Below are 21,975 nucleotides of genomic sequence, written 5' to 3'. Positions count from 1 at the left end.
GAAGGGAGAAGTTACTAGAACCAGAGCTATAGGGAAGTCATCTTACAGGAGCTGTGTGCCTACTTGCAGCCTGGCAGAAGGGAACTTGGGGTGATTGGCATGATAAGCTCCCTTTCCTTCTGCTCTCCAGTTTCCTTTCTGTGTCTCCCATCTGATCAGCCTGCCAGGAACCAGAGTGGTAGAGCCCACTAATAGAACTTCCCAGGTAGAGTAGGGCAGCGAGCACATAAGAGGGTCAAGAGAATGGTCAGGACAGTCAGCCTTTTCATGCCAGTGCATCCACTGTTATATTGTTGAGATGAAAAGTTGGCACAAGGAGTCTATGAAGTCCTGTCAGCCAGTGAAGAGGTTGATGATACCTGCCACCTATATATGAAAGAAAAGTGTTATTGGAACGTGGCCACACCCTTTTATTTATATATTGTCTAGGGCTGCTTTGGGCCACAATGGCAAAGACCATGTGACCATAGCACATAAAATATTTACCATCTGGTCCTTTAAGAAATCATTTGTTGATCCCTGAGCTGTGGTGTTAGTGTGGGAGATGGCAGTTCAGCACTGTCCCCACCTGAAATCCCAGCTTCCATCAGTTTCTTTCATGCATGACAGTGGGGAAAAAAGGTTCAGATGAACAGTGTAGAAGTTCATTGCCACAGCGCTGCTTGCTTTAGCTGGTCACAGGGCCATTGTTGATGTGCAATGCTTTATCTCCTTATGGTTCCCTTCGGCTAAAGTTTCTGTTGGAATGACCTGGTCCTTCGTGCTTGCTTCTTATGTCTTCACTGGGTTGTTGCAGTTTTCACTGATAGGACCATTGGTCAAGAGGGACCTTGGCAGCATTGCAGTGAGCCCTTAGATTCTACATGTAACCCTTGGCCATTAGTAGAGCAAAGCTTCCATTTCTTGTTTGGTGATTGAGATTGGTCATTCCAGCCAGTACAGGACCTGCCTTTGGTTCATTGGCAGGAAGAGCCCAGAGTGGTCAAGGGACAGTCTTTGCTTCCAGACTGATGGATCCATGACTGTGTGTCCCAGTGGGTGCATTCTTCCCTTGGACTTATGAATATACTGAATCCAAGGTCCCCTAGACAGGAGGCAGAGGTTCCTGCAGTGGTGTTTTTGTGTAAGAATGAGAATATTCACTTTAGCTTTTGCCACTTGGTTTCCGTTCTGTGTTGACTGTGGAAAGATAACTCTTTGTGTTTTACACTACACAAAGTTTTAAGACTGTGTCCTGGTGGTCTCACATGTGGTGGTATTACTGAACCGTCAGCAGCTCATGTCAGCTGCTTCTGGATGACAGGGTACAACAAGACAGAGTGAGTAGATCTGGGCAAATGGTTATTCCATTTTCCATGTATGGATATCACAAAGAGAATCAGATTTAGGAGGAAAGATTTGTAGGTCAGATTAGAAAATGTTACACTTCACGTACTTTTGGATCATTAAATTGAGAAGAACAGTGGGTTATTGGCTACATGCATGTGTAGTTAAAGAAGAACAGTGGGATGGTGATCGAGATATGGGGGTCTTTGGTATACAGTGGGTAGTGAAGGGTGTGGAGAAGCTCAGTGAGTGTCTAGCAGGAGATGAGGTTCAAGAAAAAATAATTTGGTGAATGTGAAAGTTGAGGGAACTGACCAAGATTAACTTGGACCATAGAAGTCAAGAAAAACATATTTTAAGAAAGAGGAGATGCTATCAATTTTAAATGTAGACAATAAATAAAACTTGAAAACTGAAAGTAATTGTTGGTCATTAGTGTCCACTAATAAAACAGTGGAATGGTGACTCCATGAGTCATATTGTACTGAATGCAAGAAGTTGAAACAGTGATCATGTTCTGTTCTTTCAAGAAGTTCTGTGTTGAAGGTATGGTATGGGAGAAGGAGGGCAAAAAAGAATTCACTTGAGGGTGGCATAGATCTAAAGCCTTTAAGAAAAGATGGTACATACTGAACAGGGAGAAATTCTACAGAAAGGAAAGGTAGTAATTATAGGAGAGACTAATAAATAGAGCAAGGTGTCTGAAGGTTGGAGGATGGGCTTAAGGACCCCTGGAAGGTTCGTTTGCAAACTGTAGGGAAAGATAGCAGAAGGACAGGAGAATTGGTAGTTGGCAGCAGAGTGATTGCATTTAAGGATCTAGATGAACAGAGAGCAAGTAGTCTTAGGAGTGCCAAGAAAATTGTGTGAGAGGCTGGAAGACCAAGGATAGGGATTTCATGCAGCTGAGCAGGAGGACAGGGAGTGATGAGAAAGGAGTCCCAGGAGGAGTGGCAGGAGAGGCATTGTGGACATTCAGATTCTAGTGCCAGCCCTGGAGTGTTCTACGCAGGGTGAATTGCTTCCAGGATGTGATGTTGGTTGCTTCTTCAATGAGGACTGTAGGGGTTGAGATCAAGGAATTTGAAGCAGTGTAACTGGATTGATCAGCTATATCTATATGCAGATCACTTAGTGTAATGGCAGAGAGTATTAGAAAGGGAGTGTGTGCACCTTCCATGAATGTTGGGGAGCTTCATAGGTATTAGTGAAGATACACTGAGGATAGTGTGCCCGTATACCATGAATACAAAAGAAGTAGAAAAGAATAATGCCAGGGACAGTGGCTCATGTAATCCTAGCACATTGGGAGTCCAAGGCAAGAGGACTGCTTGAGCCCAGGAGTTTGAGACTAGCCAGGGCAACATAGTGAGACCTCATCTCTACAAAAAAATTTACAATTAGCTGGGTATGGTGGCATGTACCTGTAGTCCCACCTACTCAAGAGGCTGAGGTGGAAGGATGCCTAAGCCCAGGAGGTTGAGGCTGTGGAGAGCTGTGAGAACTGATCATGCCACTGCACTCCAACCTGGGCAACAGAGTGAGACTGTGTGAGTATGTGTGTGTATTTATATATATATTTTAAAGAGAAATAGAAAAGAATAATAGAAGCATTTATCAGACAATTACTAGATTCCAGCTATGATTTTAAGTGTGTTCCATGTAGTGAATTGTTCAGTTGTCATAATAATACTAAAAGGCCTTGTGTCATTACTTGTGTTTTACAGAGGAGGAAACTGAGGCACGGAGAGCTAAAGTAGCCCAAAGTCATATAGTCACTAAGTGGTGGTGCTGGGATTTTTATCTCTAGACAAGGGGTCTACCTCCAAACACCCACATTTCACTGTGACGCAATACTGTCCTTGCCTTATAACATACTCGATGTAAAATCCCTTAAGTGGCCCAGAAGTAGCAGTGGAAACTAGGAGAAGGCCTGTTTTCCCCTACCCTAATTCAGAGTGAGTAAGACAATAAGTAGCACCTTGGCTAGGGGTGTTCAGGAGCCATTTCATTTAAGGCTGGAAGTAGAGGGAGTTTTCAAAAGGGCTGCAAAGCACAGGGGAAATGGTGTTTAAAGTGGATGGGGACTCCAGGAGAATGGTTGTGAAGCAATAGGGAGAGAGCTGGTAGGAAGAGAAAAGCGAGGAAACAAAGTAAGAGGCAGTAAGAGGTTAGGTGACAGGTGAGGATGCTTGCAGCTAGGACTGTGGCTGCGGATGACAGATATCAGAACTGGGAGATGTCAGTGTATATGAATGTGCAGACTGGCGTGGGGGGCGGGGACTAGGTAGAGTCAGAGGCCTGAGCTTACTGGGGGATTGGGCTTTTCCTGTCTTCGTGAAATACACTCTGTTCCCACCCAAGTAGCTAAATTGACAGCACTTTGTACAGTCTTTTTTTTCTAATTCACATTTGACATTGTCTTGGCTCTATGAGTTCTCTTTCAGCTGATCCAACCACATTTAAATTTATAATGGTCATTGGGTAACTGATAGGCTCATTAGAAGGAGAAAGTTCCTGCAGTTGCTCATAGTTTGTACCTTTTTTCACACAACCCTGTAAGTGTTTTGGCCTTTGCTTTTTCTGTTCTTTGTGCTGCTACCACATAGGTCTGTGCAGGTCACCTACTTTACAGATGTATGCCTTCTCTTACTTGGAAGTTGGAAGCTACGGGGTCTAGTCTCTAGGCTTTTGAGTATTTGGGCTGAATGTGATCTAAAAACAGTTACTGTGTATTATTTAAAACCCTCATACCCAGAGGCATTATGGCATGGTGAGAATCATTTGGGATCATTTAGTTGTGTCTGAATCTCAATTCTCTACTTACTATTGATGTATTTTTTAAAACATCTTTGTTTTATTATGTGTAAAACATTAACAGTATTTTTTTTTTAACACTGTACAGTGACACTTATTTCTTACGGCCTCCCTGCAAAAAGTGTAAAGTAGTACTTGTCTCTCAGATATGGCATTAGGATTAGAGAGAACATGCAAGTATCTAGCATCAATTCTGGCATATGGCAATGGCCCTTATACCCTAGTCTCCTGTGGTTGATATCTGAATTTCATCTTGGATATTTCTGTTGCAGCCCCTGAAATGTTACTATTTCCTGCCCTGCCATGTTTCATGTTTGAGTATATCAGTTCTCAACACAGAATATTGAAATCACCGGATGTAGGTTTCATATTTCATCTTTGCGTCTTTCTCGCTGATCCCACATAATAGGGTGGCAGTCAATGCGTTTGACTGTCTTTCCTGTCGCAGGCCCATGCTGCAGACATATTGCACCCATGCAGCTGACACGGAAGAGCTCTCTCTGGCCACTGGACTCCTTGGTAGGAGTCACCCAACACTTGCAAGTATCTGCTGTCCTGGGAACAGTCATAGGTTTCCTCACTGGCCTGTGTAGCTGTCTCTTGTAACTCTAGCCACTGTATTTGCCTTCATTCACCTCCTAGGAGTAGAAGAAAATCTTGTTACCCTCATGGAATAGTTTTTTACCCCATTTTTTCTGCTATGTTCTTTTACTCATCAACCTCGTTTTGGTTATCTTTCTACCCTGTCATTTTCTTCTTATCTTTTTGAGTTCTAGTCTGTCTTTAAATTCTGGTATTTAAGACTGGGGAGTAAGTCCTTTTGCTTTTTTTCTAAAAGATAGCCTAGTTTTCACTGATAGTAGATGTGAACCACCAAGATGATAAAGTATACATAATTCACACCTGTTCAGTCACTAGGAAAACCACATTTGAAATTAATATACTTGGAGAGCACATGTATGTATGTAGCTGTTTGGGATTTTGCTTCTAGAGTATAATATGTTTATAAGTAGTCAAAATCAAAGAAATACATTTTCAAACACACCAGTCGTTATAATGAAGTTTTTTTCTTTATTTTCACAGGGATTTGTGGAACTGACTATATTTCCCACAGTTGCAAACTTGAACAGAATCAAGTTGAACAGCAAACAGTGTAGAATATACCGAGTAAGAGTCAACGATTTAGAGGCTGCTTTTATTTATAATGATCCAACCTTGGAAGTTTGTCACAATGAATCAAAACAGTAAGTTACACAGTTTAAAGGTTGTCATTTCTAAAAGATAACCCCCACAAAATGGATTTTAATGATTGATTGATTTTTCACAGGCTATTTTTTTAGATTCTTAAGTACTGAGTCGCAATTTTTTTTTTCTTTTTTTTTTTTTCACTTTTATCTGCATTTATTGCATGCTGAATTTATTCCCGTGCCATAAGTTTTTGTTTCTTCAGTTTCTTCTGGGATATCTTTTTCTTCTGTGCAACCTCCTCCTCTGACTTAGGAACCAATTTTTTTTTTCTAATATACTTTGTTATTTTTACCACTCTGTACATTTGGATCAAGTGATTTTGCTAGTTATACCCAACACAGTACATTATTAAGTTTTTCTTCCTCATATTGCAGTTTTAAAGAAGTATTATCTGGGAACTTTAAATAGATTTTCTTAGCCATTTATTTGCTTTTAATTTTTAAAAATTATTTACCTCATAAATCTTAAAAGTAGTTTTCAATGGGTTAAGTTAGATGGTTAGAATATTTTAAAGTAGATCAAAATATTCAATAAAATATTTTGACTACTTTATATTATAAAAATATTGTGTCTAAAATACCTCATTCCTTCACCTTAAATAAATATTTCATCTATTGAGGCTACTTTTAATTTTTATTATACATATATTGCTGTGATCAGTTTTTTGTTCTGCTTTTTCCATTTAATACTTTGTTTTTAGTGTGTGTGTGTGTGTGTGTCCTTCATTTTTATGGTTGGGTAATACTCCATTTACTCAGTGTACTATAATTTGCATGATTATCCTCCAGTTGTTTGCCATTTGTATAGTTTTGTTGTTGTTTTTTTTTTCTTGAGATGGAGTCTCATTCTGCCTCCCAGGCTGGAGCGCAGTAGCATGCTCACAGCCACCACAGCCTCAATTTTCTGGACTCAGGTGTTCCTTTCCACCACAGCCTTTGAAATAGCTGGAACTATAGGTGCCCGCCACCATGCCTGGTTAATTTTTTGATTTATTGTAGAGAGGAGGTCTCGCCAAGTTGCCCAGGCTGGTCTCAAACCCCTGGACTCGGGCAATCCTCTTACCTCCACCTCACTAAGTGCTGGGATTACAGGTGTGAGCCACCACACCTGACCATTTGTATAATTTCTAGTCATAGTTTTGCAATCATAGGTAATGTTGAGTGAATACTTTGGCACATAAAGTATTTTTTTCCACTGAATTATTTCCTTAGGAAAGTAGGATTACTTATTCCTTATGGCTATTCTTAGTATTTTGCCTCATTGTGTTCTAAGAAGATTCATATTAATTTAAACATTTTCACCTACATTTGAGGGCACTTGCTTTTCAAAGCTGTGATAGCATTGGGTTATATCATTTCTGTGAATCTCATTTTTTTGTTATGGAATGCCAAGACTCCATCATAAAGTCCCTTTAGTCAAGATGATATTTTACCTCGTCTGGATGAGTCACTGCCTAAAGGCAGCAGTTCTCAAAGTGTGATTCCCAGACAAGCAGCATCAGCATCACGATGCTACTGTTTAGGACAGAGATTCCTGGGCAATACCCTAGACCTACTGAATCAGAAATTGGGGTAGCATCCTACAAGTGTGTTTTTGTTTTGTTTGTTTGATTTTTGAGTCAGGGTCTCACTCTGTCTCCCAGGCTGAAGTGCAGTGGCATGATGATCACAGTCTCAATCTTCTGGGCTCAAGCAATCCTCCTGCTTCAGCCTCCCATGTAGCTGGGACTACAGATGTGTGCCACCACACCTGGCTAATATTTTTTGAAATTTTTGTAGAAATGAGATCTCACTATGTTTCCCAGGCTAGTCTTGAACTCCTGGGCTCTAGCAGTTCTCCCACCTTGGTCTCCCAAATTTCTGGAGTTACAGGTGTGAGACACCATGCTTGGCCTACAGTTGTTTTAACAAGACTACCTGGTGAGTCTGAGATGAACTGAATCTTGTGCACTACTGCCAGAGGGTTGGCAAAGGTGAGAAGGGAGACTTACCTTTAGACATACCTATGTTCCTAGTAGTCATTGATTTAGAATCTTTCACACTTGAGGAGGAGATAAGCAATTGGGGTTTGAAAAATTCAGAGTCACTGAATTACTTCTGTATCTTTCATTTCACAAAGGTAAGCTGTTGAAATCACATTACTTTTATAGACACACTTGTAGAACTGACATGAAAAGACATTACAAAATCATCTGCATCCTGTTCCCCCTGAAAAAAAGCCACAAACCATCTGCCTTTGATGTAGTAAGTGAACACCACTAATGAATGGAAAAATCACCTGAAATAGAACAGGGACCTGGCCAGGGTGCCTAAACCGTCCAGCCTAGAGCACAGCATTTGATAGTAGGGTAAGAAGCCAGTCCACCTGCCAGTCACCACCAGTGTTGCACATACACGTGAGGTGACGTGTTGCCCCTACCATGTTTCAGGGACACTCGTTGGTTCAGTGCAGGGACAGCTCTTGCTCTCGAAAGGAAATGAGCTTTACTTTGCTGTTTATTTTGATGGTATCCCTGAAATTTTTCTCTATTAATGCGGAAGATGCCCCATCATTTTTAGTGCTATAAATAAAGGAATCTTTTCAAAGGTTAGGTTAGGAAATTGGGAAAGATAAAATATATTAAATTTTTATTTCCCCTAGAACCAGAGCTCTGTTGGCCGTGGTCACTATCCAGGCTTTGTTGCCTACCTCTAGAATCTTGATTATTTTTTGAGCGATGACATTCATTAATTTTGCTGATGTTTATTCTTTGACTTGTTCAAAAAAGGAATTAAAATTGTTTTTAGAGTTTTATTAGACAAAAGTTTAAAAAATAGCTGGTAGCTAGTGAAATTAACATGAAAGTAAACTAGTATAGTATGGTGGGTATACACTGTTACGTTACTATACAATTCCCATAGGGAAACTGCAGATTTGATTTTTACATTTCTGGTTGCCATAGCAAAGAAGGAAACACCATTGTTTATAAGATTCATAAGACACAAGACGAACATACCAATTATTCAAAAGTCAAATGTGAAGAATATCTCTCAGAGATGGCATTATTTTTCAAGGGAGCTTTGGGAAAGGTAGATAGTTATGGTTTGAACATGTGCCCAGACACTTCTGTTATCTTTCTTGTTTCTAAAATGTCTTTCCTTTTTTATTGAACCAATAAAACTAAAGAAATTAACTGTAGCAGTTTTGAAGTTAAAAGTGGAATTTCAAATTTAATGGTAAAATTTGGTCTTTAATACATATAAGGATGTCCTAACACTCAAAGAAGTAATATACTATTAATCACAATTTTTTCTCATTTTTTAAAAATTAATATGCCAGGCCTGCCTATTTTTGATAGACTGTGTTTATACTGGTTGAGATTCAGCTCCATGAACTGTAGGGAGAGGCGTGAAAAGGAAACATTTAGACAAGAGACTAAAAAGCATTTCCACTTATTTTATATAACTAAATTTTAGCTGACTTGTTAAATTACCTATATTAACAATTTAAAACCATTGGTTACATAACGTCTATAGATGTCTCTGTTTTTTTGGTTTATTGTGTGCCAGTAAAATAACTTCAGCACTTGAAGTTTCTTCAAATGTATTTTACTATGTGTTTGAATCTTATGTATTGTAGATAAATTATAGTTTGCCTCAAATGGCGCTGTGGCTCTTGTTTTGTGGGGGTCTTTTTTCTACACTTCTCTCTTAGAAAAAAACAAATGTAAAATTTGCCAGAGAAACTGTTTCTGTGGATGGTAGCGTACGATAGCTGACATCTCTCTTTCCTCTTTGTTTCTGTCCTTTCCCTAAATAGGCTTTGCTCTTTAAGACACTGTTTTTATTTTGCCTGAAAAGTTTCCACTTCCCACACTTTCAAGAATCAGTTTAATTCCTGTCTCCTCACTCCATTTCGATTGAAGAGTGGTAGTAGAAATGAAGTAGATATTCAGTTACTCTGATTTTTTTAAATTGTTTTTTAAAGATTTTCTAGATTCTATATTTTAATGCAGACCTCTACACAGTACTGATATCACATAATAGAAGGTGCTAATTCCCTTATTGATCGTGGCTCAGTGATATTGATAGTTTTGTATTTTAAATCAATCACAATGCTTCACTATCAATGCTTTAGTCATATTGCTTGGAATTAAGTTGATAGAGTTGGAGCACACTACGGTTTATTTAGTGTAAACTTCATCATGAAGTTTTCCTATACTTCATCTCCTGCTTCAGTGCTTCCAGCTCTGGAGAGCTTAGTGTACTTTGCAACACCCCTTTCATCATTTCTTTTTATCATTACTATTAATCTATTTTTTGTAAAGACAAAGTCTCACTATATTGTCCAGGCTGTCCAGGAACTCCTGGACTAAAGCGATTCTCCCACCTCAGCCTACTGAGTAGCTGGAATTACAGGCATGCACCACTGTGCCTGGCGCCAGTGACAACTCCATGTCATTATTTCTAAATGCTAGGTAGTTCTTTGTTATATCGAGTTACAGTTTTCTTTGCCGTAATAGTCGCAAACTTATCCTAATTAAATTAGTATTATCTCCCCCTACATTTTCTCCTCTTCAGGCTACAGAATTATTGAGATTACTCTCACCTATTCCTGATGTGACACTGTTTACTAATTTACCATCTCCTTTGTCTTTTTGGGTAGTCTCAGAGTCGGCATTGCATTTTCTTAAATGTAGTGATCCTAGAACTAGATATAGTTCTTCATTTGGACTCATCAGCACATGCATTACAGTAGGACTGTTGTATCCTTTTCCTATATATGGTACTTCTAGTAGTTTGAAATTCAGTAGCCTTTTAAAAATAGTTGCTCTACGTTGTTGGCTCATATTTGAGCTTGTAATCAGTGAAGTCACCTGGGCTTTTTCAGAGACAAGACTCTTAAGGTAGATTTTTTTTTCTAACCTTTTACTTCCTGGTATCAGGTTTAATTTTGTTTTGATTATTTTAAAAATGTTATCCTGATTCATTTGGGTATTGGCTTATTACTTGATTTTTCAGTTTGCAAAAATTCATTGAGCTGTATACTTAGGGTATGCGTATTTTTCTGATATATATTTTACTTCCATAAAAAGTTTTTAAAATAGAGAAAAAGTGTACAAGTAATTGAAGTTTTGCAAAATCTGCACCTATATGTTCAAGAAGGAACTGTGTTTTTAAAAAAACATTGTTTTTTTAGACACGCTTAAGCTATTGTGTGCTTAATAGTCCACAGTATAGTGTAAACATGACTTTTATATGCATGAGGAAACCAAAAAAATTGTATACTTGCTTTGTTGCAGTATTCACTTTATTGTGGTGGTCTAGAACCGGACCCACAGTATCTCCAAAGTTTATCTGTAGATAGCTAGTGAAAACTACAGTTACTGTTTTTATTATCGTTCTGAAGTTTTTACACCTTTTACTTTACATATTTATTTAGCAGAAAGAAATTGTTAAAATATATTGAGAAATATTTTTACTCCTGGAACCTTATGTTTTGTAGTTGTTATCCTGAATAGTTAGTAACACCATAGCTATGTTATGTCCTTCCTAATTAGAGAGAGATGGATGAAGATGGGGAAGGAATGACCTCTGTCAAGTTGAGTCCATACTTTAGTGCTTCTTTATTGGCTTTTCCCATTTTATGTTTCCATTAATCATTCTGTAGAGTATGTGAAACTTGGCTTTTAAGTAGATTAAAAATTATTAAGCTGTAGAAATGCCACTGACTTTCTTTCGTGGCTACCTCTATGGCAGGATGGAGACGTACAGGTGTGTAGCCAAGATATGGCATATTGTGTGTGTCTTTCCTTTTGTTTTCTTGATCTTTCTATTCCCTGTTATTTTCCTTAGTTACATGAGGAAATGTAATATATACACGTATAAGTTGTTTTTATGGAGTACAATTAGAAAATCATGAGAACAGCATTTTCGTATTCTATAATACTTGTACATAACATATTGTTTTCATCCCGTGGAAGGTAAGGCCAAATATCTGTTGAACACATAATTATTGAATGTCTCTGGATACAGAGGGAACATGACATGTTAATTTTTATCAAATTGTTAAGCTTGTTGGATCCATTTGACTTTTTGCCAGATTTATAAATAATTACTTTTTTGTTCTCAATATATTTCTTCCATTTGCATCAGAAAAGTGCAGTGGTCTTGACACTCCAGAATGAATGAAGAATGTGATAATCATAATAATATATATATAAGCCTTTGTATTAATAGTTTAATAGTTTTTAGCATGATGAGTAGCACAAACTATTACTTGGCTATAAAGTATTCTAAGGAGTGATGTAATAAAATATAATGCTTACAAACAAGTGGTATCAAGTGATTTTTAAGAAAATGCTTGTAAAATATTTGGCTCATTAGTATTAAAAATTGGGTTTTTTTTTCTCCCCAGGAGAAACCTCAATTACTTTTCCAATGCTTATGCTGCTGCAGTCAGCGCAGTAGACCCTGATGCAGGAAATGGAGAACTTTGCATTAAGGTTCCTTCGGAGCTGTGGAAGCACGTTGATGGTAACGCCCTGAGAATGTGTTGACTGTGCCCTCCAGCCACGTTAGGTTCAGAGTCAAGAAAACTGATGATGTCAGGACTGTGGAGTAACCAGCTGGAATGTACAGAAGGGTTGGAAGCTCTTTCTCTTGCTAAGGATCACTGACTAACAGGAAAATATCAGTCAGTGACTATGACAAAAAGCAACTCATTTGTTGTTTTTTGAAGTAAAAGATTTTTTTCTTAACATATGGATAGAACGATTTGTCAAGACTTGAAAACCCACGTAATATCAAATTAGTTTAGAATTAGAGCAGAACCCAAACATAACAAAAAACATTATAAATAATGCAAAATACGTTTCTCAGGTAGTCCTTTCTACCCCAGGCCCCACATCTACTCCCCAAAGTCAACTACGGTTAATATTTTGCAGGAGAATGTAATAGGAGAAACAACTTGAAAAGTAAGTTTAGGGTTGGATTTGAAAAGCCTTAAGTGTCCAGTGTGGGAATTTTGAGGTTTTTTTTTCCTTAGATATTGTACATTGTCAGAAATGTTGAGAGGTGGATATGGCATGAGCAGAGCTATGTTTTCTGAAAATCTACTAGTAGTGATTAGAGTTAATGGGAGGTAGGAACACCATCTGAGACAGGCTGTTGCCTTACTATAGGCAGAGAGAATATGGTTAAAGCCTATACTAGGGTGAGTAGTGTGACTTTTCATACTAAACTCAGCTTCTGATTTCCATTTGTGTTCAGCATCAAGTCTTTGCTTGTATTTTATAGCCCACTGTTACTAATCTATGTACCTGTGTGTGTGTTTGTTGCTGCAGAGCTAAAGGTCCTTAAGATTCACATTAACTTCTCTTTGGACCAGCCTAAAGGAGGTCTTCATTTTGTAGTGCCCAATGTGGAGGGCAGTATGGCTGAGAGGGGTGCCCACGTCTTCTCTTGTGGATATCAGAACTCTACAAGGTAGGTTATACATTCTTGTGTATTTCAATTAATTCCATTTTTCAGTTGCATTTTTCTATGTATATGCAAGGCATACATTTAGTGTAAAATAAGAAGTATGAGCTTGACTCCCAATCTTACACCTCTTCCAGATTTTTTTCATTAGTCATTCCTTGCCAGTCTTGTGTCTTCCCTCTTCCTCTGTCTCTCTTTCTTTTTTTTTTGGTTAGGATCTCATTCTGTTTCATAAGCTAGAGTGCAGTGGCACTATCACAACTTATCATAGCCTCAACCTTCTCGGCTCAAACAGTCCTTCCACCTCAGCCTCCTGAGTAGCTGACTACAGGCATGTACCACCATGCCAGGTTACTTTTTGATTTTGTAGAGGTGAGGTCTCACTATTTGCCTAAGTTGGTCTTGAACTCCTGGCCTCAAGTAGTCCTCCTGCTTCAGCCTCCCAAAGTGCTGAGATTACAGACGTGAGCCTTCATACCCATCCCTTTCTCTTCTTTTCAAGTCTACTGTTCTAAAGTAATCATCCCACTTGATTCTTTTTTAAAAATTTTATATTCAAGTAAAACACCCTTACAGAAGATTGCACAACTTGTAAGTGTAGTGCTTGGTAAATTTTCACAAGTGAACAAATCTACATTCAGATAAGAAGAAAGAACGTTTTTAGCCTCTCAGAAATAACTTCTTAACAGTTTACCGCTTCCCCTGCTAGCTTTCTCCAGCCATCTAGCCTGATGGCTAAAGGATTGTAAACTAACACATCCATTTTAACTTTCTGGAATGAATCATATGCATTGTGCTCTTTGTGTCTTTATGTCTTCTTCGTACAACATCGATGGTGAAAGTTGCCTGCATTGCTGTGTGAAGTTGTGGAACATTCATTCTCAGCAATGTTGTTCACTGCAAGTCATTGAAATACTTGATAGTGTGTGTGCTGTCCTCAGATTTTTAACTCTTCCAAGCCAGGGATGATGTCTTAGACTCTTTTTGCCTCAGTACCAATTCCGGCCCTGGTACATACAACATGATCTAAATTCACAAAAGTCGAATATAAATTGTATAAATATAAATATATAAATATGACTCTGGCTTTACCAGTACTTAGTTTGAATTTACATAGTACATCCAAAAAAGCAATTTCCTAACTTATGGGATAGATTCTGAATATTAATTGTGTCCTATAAAACTTCATTTAATTTCTGGAAATGGTTACTACATAAAGACTGACTAATATAACTATACCAAGTTAAATTATTTTCAATTAAAGAATTGGAAACTAAGAATTGCTTAACTCCTTTTAGGTTTTAGAATGGTGGCACCACATGATATATTTTGTTAATATTGCCAAATAATATTTGGAAACATTTTATTTCATCAGGTCCTTTCAGGTTGTAGAGTACATAGCTTTAGTAGTCAAATAGCTAAAGTTGCTTTGTGTTTATTTTCTAGAAATGGTAAAATAACATGTGGGGAAAACAGCGCTGAGTACATTTTTATTGAGTTTTCTATACTGTCAATTTTTTTTTAGATTTTGGTTCCCTTGCGTTGATTCCTACTCTGAATTGTGTACATGGAAGTTAGAATTTACAGTAGATGCTGCAATGGTAGCTGTCTCTAGTGGAGATTTGGTGGAGACAGTATATACCCACGACATGCGTAAGAAGACCTTCCACTACATGCTCACCATTCCTACGGCAGCTTCTAACATCGCTGTGGCCATGGGGCCATTTGAAATACTTGTGGACCCATACATGCATGAGGTAGGTCAGAGACTCCTCTCATTCTTCCCACCCTATACTTCTTGTAGCAGGAAGGTGCTGACGAAGGAATGAGTCTTCCTTAACTCTGCCTTCAACTGTCAAGCTTATCACCATTGATGTATCTAATGATGTGAACTCTGGATTGAATTCTCTTCGAAATATTGTTGTATTTAAATTTCAGGACTTTGTTTCAAGGGGCTTAGCATCTCAAAAGAGCTTCAGTTTTACTTTGATTTGCAAAGTATAGCTTGATTTCTATAACTAATTTTGTTCATTACTAAAGTCATCTTTTGTTTAGCATGTTTTTGAATGTTGTAATCCCATCTCTGGAATCTGAAATATTGTAAATCCAAAATTAGAGAGCAAGACAAATTCACATTTAAACATGTACAGAAGAAAAGAGAAAAAACTGAGGCAGAGTTAGAATTCTGCCCAGAAAACTCATATGAATACTTCTATTTTCTTCCCAGCATCACAGTTTATAGACTAGTTGATAGGCAAAATAGTCATTTTAGGCCTCCCAAGCATAAGACTTCTACTGGTTAGAACATGATGTATTAGTTATTAACTTTTTTGGCTTCTGTTTAAAATAACATTTGAGGATGGACACAGTAGCTCACACCTAGCACTTTATGAGGTCAAGGTGTGATCAAGGCTGTAGTGAGCTATGATGACACCACTGTACTCCAGCCTGGGTGACAGGGTGAGATCCTGTCTCTAAAAAAAATAATAATAACATTTGATCAAATCTCTTTTTATTTACTGTTAGTTCTTTATGTTTTCAAATTAGCCTTAAAAAAAGAAAACCAAGCATATATTTGATCATATATATCTCAACAGCATTTTTTTCAATTATGTGAATAAAAATTATGGACAGTAAGCTTAAGAGTGTCAGTAGGCTCAGTATGCCTTTTCTATTTGCTTTTCTGAGATTCACAAGATTTGGAAAATCACTGATGGAAAAGGATCAAGATATGCTGTGAATGGTTTTGCTTATGCTATCTTGACAATGATTCTTTTAATGGTGTTTCCCCTGATAAGATTGGCAGTGAACTTTATTTTCTTTGGTAAATGATCAACTTTAAAAATCAACATTTGATTAGTACCTGTTTTGTATTTTGGAAGAATTTTTTCCACTCTGAACTATTGAAAAGGAACAAGGTAAATGACAGTCAAGAAGTATTTTCCTTGAATACTTAGAGTCCATGGTTTAGTCTTTCTCTGTCTCAAATATGTAATAGTTGATACCTGCTTTCTCAGTAGATTCACTGTCATGTGCGTTTCTCTAAAAGTGAGGAGTTTTTGATGAATAGGCTTTTTTTGTATACCACAATTTGGGCCCTGAATGTTAGTAATATACAGATACCATTCTGAGGTAGCCACGATTCTATTCTTTTAAAATGCTATTAGAAGAATTTTGATCCTACATTAAAAACTCCCCTTGCCTCCGCAATTCTGCAGTAATTATAAGTCTTTAGCATGACTTTCAATATCGTTTGTAATTTTTTTTCCTTGAAGATGGAATCTTACTCTGTTGTCCAGAATAGAGTTCAGTGGCATGATCTTGACTCATTGTAGCTTCAAACGCCTGGGCTCAAGCAATCCTCCCGCCTTGGCCTGCCAGGTAGCTGGGATATCAGGCACATGCCAGCGCACCTGGCAAATATGGTTAATAAAAGTAATTGCCAATTTCACAACAGCATTTTCTTTCAGCATTATGAAATTTGTAAAAAAAAAAATTATATATATATATGTTCATATATATATGAACATTTATTTAAAATTGAGATATTTAGGAAATGTAAAATATTAAGTTGTTTTTTTTTACAGCCCCTTTTCTTCTCCCACAACACCCATCGTCCATCGTGCCTCGTGGTTCCCTCCCCTCTCTCTAAAATATTAATGTTAACTCTTTCATTTAGATCTTCCTTGCTTATTTTCAGGTTACTCATTTTTGTTTACCCCAACTTCTTCCATTGCTAAAACATACCACATCGTACCTTCATGAAGTCTTTGAATTTTATGAAGAAATTCTCACTTGCCGGTACCCATACTCCTGTTTTAAGACTGTGTTCATTGATGAGGCCTATGTGGAAGTGGCTGCTTATGCTTCCATGAGCATTTTTAGGTTGGTATCACTTAGAATTTGAGATGCCTAAATTAGGGTGGTGATATGAAGAAAAGTCACTGATTTTATGATCCATTTTGAGATGAGTTTTTGTACTTTTGAAATATAGAAATGATTGACTTTACAAGAAATGTAGTTTTTAGAATGTTTAAATACAGAAAAACATAAAGAAGGAAACTTTAAGATAATCAAAAGACTCATCTTCACTCAGAATTAACTGATATTATTTTCCATATTTTTTACGTTTTGTGTTTATACATCTTTTAAATCATGCAAATTATTATAAGAATAAGTATGATTATTTTCTCTAGCACTATTTAAAAATTTATTGATATCATCAGAAATATGTTTATAGAAAATATAAAAAAGAAGTACTTCTTTTTCTTTTTTTATCCTTCTTACCTCCTTCCCTTCCTTCTTTCCCTTCTTCTTTGGAAAGTTCTAATTATAGAAGTCTTAGGTCTCAAGGTCAGTCATTTTGCCTTCATCGAACCTAAATTTTCTTGTATCTACTGCCTTTGCATTCTCCAGACTGTTAGAGGGATCTAGTGGGATCACGCATTTGAAAGTAGATAATAGAGTACAAAAAGTTAGTTAGATTTTTGAAATTGGAAGCCCCTTATATAAGTATCAGCTTCAGGTTAACCTACCATTTTATGATTAATGATGCTTCTCCCCCAGCCTTCAAAAAAGTTATTTATATATTTTAAGGAAATCAATAGGAAACATTGTATCTCTTGCTTTACGCAAAAGTTACTAAGATTATGTATTTTAGCAAAATTTAGAAAAGATTAGTAAACACTTTGGGAGAATGTTCTGGTTTTTCTATTGCTTATTTAGCTTCAATTTCATCATTATAAAAGTAGAATTATTTTATTTTGACTGAATAACCACTTATTTATTGGTAATAATTAGCCTTCTTTAAATTCCAGCACAAATCTGTTACATAGTGCCATGATTATAGATGAGACACCTTTGACTAGAAGGTGTTTAGCCCAGTCCTTGGCCCAGCAGTTTTTTGGATGCTTCATATCCAGAATGTCTTGGTAAGTAATCTCAAAATTTATAGCTACTAATCAAAAACTCAGAAAAGTTTATTTTTATTTTATTTTCCTGCAATGTAAACTGACCTTTGTCCTCATTACAGATAGCTAATTTAAAAGACACTGTTATCTATCTACATCTATCTGTCTGTTGGTCTGTCCTATCTATATGTATTTTAAATGGTGTATGTAAATTTTATTCTAACTTTTTGGCCATGAAATCATACGATTACTTCTGCAGTTTACAATAAGAATAAGGTAAGAATTTTTGTAAGACAATGTGTTAGATGATTACTATAGATAAAAGAACTTAGATGTGCAGAAAACTATATTTAGAATTCTAATATGAAAGTTCAAAGCAGTTGGAAATGTTCAGGGCAATGTTTAAGGCAAAATAATTCTTGTCTACTATAATGATAATGATATAGGGATTGGCTTGCTAGTGCTTAGTCTTGTACCATGTCACTGAAAGAAGTGAGGGGTATATACACTTTTTTTTTTATTAACTTGAAATGATTTTGAAGAAAACACAAAAATTAAGATGATAATTATAAGTATGAATAATCTGTACTCTACATAGTATGTAAATCTTTTCTTTTCTTTTTTTTTTTTTGAGTTGGAGTCTCACTCTGTCGCCCAGACTGGAGTGCAGTGGCCACTCCCGGCCACTGCAGCCTCGACTTGCTGGGCTCCGGTGATCCTTACGCCTCAGCCTTCCAAGTAGCCGAAATTACAGGCATGTGCTACCATGCCCGGCTGATTTTTTGATTTATTGTAGAGATGAAGTCTCGCTGCCAGGTGGGTCTCGAACCCGCGGGCTCAGGCAATCCACTCACCTCAGCCTCCCAAAGGCGCGGGATTACAGGCTGAGCCACCGAGCCCGGCTAATATGTAAATCTTAGTTGATTTTTTTCTTCCTGGGGGGAAGAGGGCAGAGGGTAATTGATTTGTAATTTTCCTAAAATTGCACAAGGTAGTTTCATTAAAGAATAGTGCTTTGGCCAGGCCCGGTGGCTCAGCCTGTAATCCTAGCACTTTGGGAGACGAAGGCGAGAGGATGCCTGAGCCCAGGGATTTGAGACCAACCTGGGCAACTTGGTGAGACCTCATCTCTACAATAAATAAATAAAAAATTAACTAGGTGTGGTAGTGCCCACCTATAGTTCTGGCTATTTGGAAGACTGAGGCGGAAGGATCTCCTGAGCCCAGCAGGTCAAGGCTGCAGTGGCCATGAGGGTGCCACTGCACTCCAGCCTGGGCGACAGAGTGAGACTCAAAAAAAAAAGGAATAGTGCTCAGAACGTGGTAGGAAAAATGTGATGGATGAATGGAAGGATGGATATACTAATGAATAAATGGTGTTTATTGCTTTTTTTTCTGGAGAAACCAAAAATAAAGTAATTAAGTAATTGAACATTAGGTTTTGGAATGCCATTGATAATGGCTTAATGCATAGGACTGCCATAATAGAATATTGACTTTTAGTATTGAGCAGGATAGTCCTGGCCACAGGCAGGTGTTTCCTCAGAGGCAGAGATGGGGTGAACAGAGCTAGGCCAGAGGGCAGCAGCACTGTCCGAGCAGAGCACACACTCTGGTTGATTATGCTTGAAATAAAACTATAAAGCCATCTTACTGTTAAAGGTAAAGCCCGATGAGAGGAAGCACAATGAGTGGACAGATGGGACTTAGCTGAGGAAGGTGGGAAACCCGATGATTTATTAATAATTCTCACTCTCTTTAAGAAGGCAGGGAGGTTCACACTAATCATAGTCCATTATCCTCTTTGACACCATCTGAAGAGTTTTTATGATGAAAAGTAGTTTATGTTTTGACTTTTTGCTTAGGTCTGATGAATGGGTGCTAAAGGGAATTTCAGGCTATATTTATGGACTTTGGATGAAAAAAACCTTTGGTGTTAATGAGTACCGCCATTGGATTAAAGAGGTAATAACGACTGGATCTGTTACCCACTTGTAAGTCACTAAGACATGCTTGTGTTCCCTGATTTCCAGGTTTCGTGTCATTTATTTTTAATGATCGTAAACTAATTTTAAAATGTCATTTGAATATCTTTAATTTTTTCCAGCAAGATGAGAATCACTTTACTGAGAAAGACTGATGGGTTCATTTTAACTAGCTTCCATTGTCAGTGTCCCCTAAAGACATTTTGTTTTCCTGAGGAAGAGAATGTTTAGGGTCGTTAATCATCAGGTTTGTCAATAGTAGCCTAACACCTCATAGTAATCATTTATGACTGTGCTTCCTTAATTTGTCTAACTTTTGACTTTGGTTAATCTTTCTAAGCCTTATCTGCATGAAGAGGGCGATTGTGGTATCTGAGACACCACATGAAATGTGCGTAGTGCTATGAACGTAGTAACTACTTGTTCTTGGCTAGTGCTTGAGTGCATTTATGTTCTCTGTCATTATCACATCTTTTTCTTACTATTTAAAGATTTGCCCCCCCAAAAAAAATTGACTGTATTTTGCTTTGCGCATTCTGGCCATACCCACATACATTTTAATTATATCATACTTAGCTTCTTCCTTCTCAAGCAGAAAAATCTCAACCTTTAATATCTTCATTGAGTAAATCCCGTCATCTTTCCCCTTTTCCCACTTTATGTATTTTCATCATCTAAGCATAAACTTAAGTAAGCCAAAAAGTTAATTGTTAAAGACTTTAAGCTTCTATAACTATTCAAGGTTTCATACATCTAGAAATAGAAGATTCCATTCTTTATTTCAGAAGCTATTAAAGAAAAAATAACACTTATGGTTATATGTCAGACACTATTATGAACATTTTATGAATATTAACAATCTTAATTCTCAATAGATTGACTACCCCATTAATATCTCTGTTTTACAGCTGAGGAAATGGGCACATAGAGGTTACATTATTTGGTCAAAGTACATAGCTAGTAAGTAGAAGACCAGGGCACAAACTTGGCTTTCAGCTGCTTCCCTATGCTGTTTACCCCTTTTCAATACTGTATCTACGTTATTTAAACGAGTCATATGTTCCCAGCACAGTGTGGTGATGTTTTTCCACTTAAACTTTTTTTTTTTTAATTTTATGTCATATTAAAGAAGACTGGATACATTCTAAAAGGATGGATTCCTGACATAATTTCTCCCAGTTTCTTTTTACTTGTCTAAATCTCCAGAAACAAAACACAGAGAAGGAAGAAATAAACTTAGAAGACAGGTCAGAGATTGAGCAGATGTGTAAGGAAATGTTGCTGTGCTGCAACAGCCCTGAGGTCCCAAGAAGATAGGACAGAGGTTGAGCAGAGAGCCATAAGGAAAAGTTGTCAGACTGCAGCAAGTTCTGGCATCCCAGGGAGACAGGTCAGAGGTTGAGCGGAGCTTTGCAAAGATTGTTGGGCTGCAGCAGTCGTGACGTCCCAAGGAGGCAGGTCAGAGGTTGAGCAGAAGCATAAGGATAGGTTACTAGGCTGTGGTAGTCCTGAGTTCCCAAGGAGAGCAGACGTGGCTCTCATCGCCTGCTCTGTGATTGTTTTGTGTATAGAAACGTGAACTTCTCTCCAAGTGTATCCCACTTATTTCAAGAAATTTGCATTTTGGTTCCAGCAAATGAGAATTTAGAGTTTAATTCTAAAATTTTACATGTAAAAGAATGTTACTTTATGAATTTTACTGACTCTTTGATATCTTTTTTTAGGAACTAGACAAAATAGTGATGTATGAACTGAAAACTGGTGGAGTTTTACTGCATCCCATATTTGGGGGAGGAAAGGAGAAGGATAAGTATGTTTGTTGTTCAGAGGTTATATCACCAACCTTGACTGTGTACATAAACTTACTTCATTCCATTTAAGAGGTCAGGATCCGTTGTACCCTGGAATGTATTTAACCATGTTGCCATTCGTGGCTGAAGCTCACAAGTTCATGAAGCTCATAAGGTTGGAAGTAATAAGTGAAGTATGAGAATAATTTTTAAAGTATTGGATTCAAAGAATATTTTACATTTTCATATGCCATGTTTGAAAGGCATATGATGCCACTTGTAGTTTGTTTATGCTACTAATAACAAGATACCACAGACTGGTTAATATATAAACAATAGAAATTTATTTCTTGCACTGGGGCCTGGAAAATCCAAGATTGAGGTGCCAAGTGGATTGGTGTCTAGTAAGGGCTGCTCTCTGCTTCCAAGATGGGCCTTG

General features: G+C 37.5%; 1 protein-coding gene across 1 annotated transcript in view; it reads left to right on the top strand.

Annotated features, from left to right (window-relative positions):
• The window catches only part of TAF2 (TATA-box binding protein associated factor 2), an 80,099-nt gene that overhangs the window by 2,915 nt on the left and 55,209 nt on the right, over positions 1-21,975 (top strand). Inside the window, exons 3-10 of the mRNA XM_008073217.2 lie at positions 5,227-5,387; positions 11,788-11,906; positions 12,716-12,857; positions 14,377-14,608; positions 16,552-16,736; positions 17,669-17,782; positions 19,627-19,726; positions 21,471-21,556. Coding sequence (XP_008071408.1) covers positions 5,227-5,387; positions 11,788-11,906; positions 12,716-12,857; positions 14,377-14,608; positions 16,552-16,736; positions 17,669-17,782; positions 19,627-19,726; positions 21,471-21,556 — 1,139 coding nt within the window. The remainder of the gene's footprint in view (positions 1-5,226; positions 5,388-11,787; positions 11,907-12,715; positions 12,858-14,376; positions 14,609-16,551; positions 16,737-17,668; positions 17,783-19,626; positions 19,727-21,470; positions 21,557-21,975) is intronic.

Source organism: Carlito syrichta, unplaced genomic scaffold (assembly GCF_000164805.1).
Source record: "Carlito syrichta isolate Samal-C Ts95f unplaced genomic scaffold, Tarsius_syrichta-2.0.1 Scaffold315756, whole genome shotgun sequence".
Lineage (NCBI taxonomy): Eukaryota > Metazoa > Chordata > Mammalia > Primates > Tarsiidae > Carlito > Carlito syrichta.
The sequence above is the reverse complement of the archived record's forward strand: the minus strand, read 5'-3'. Positions and strand labels throughout refer to the sequence as shown.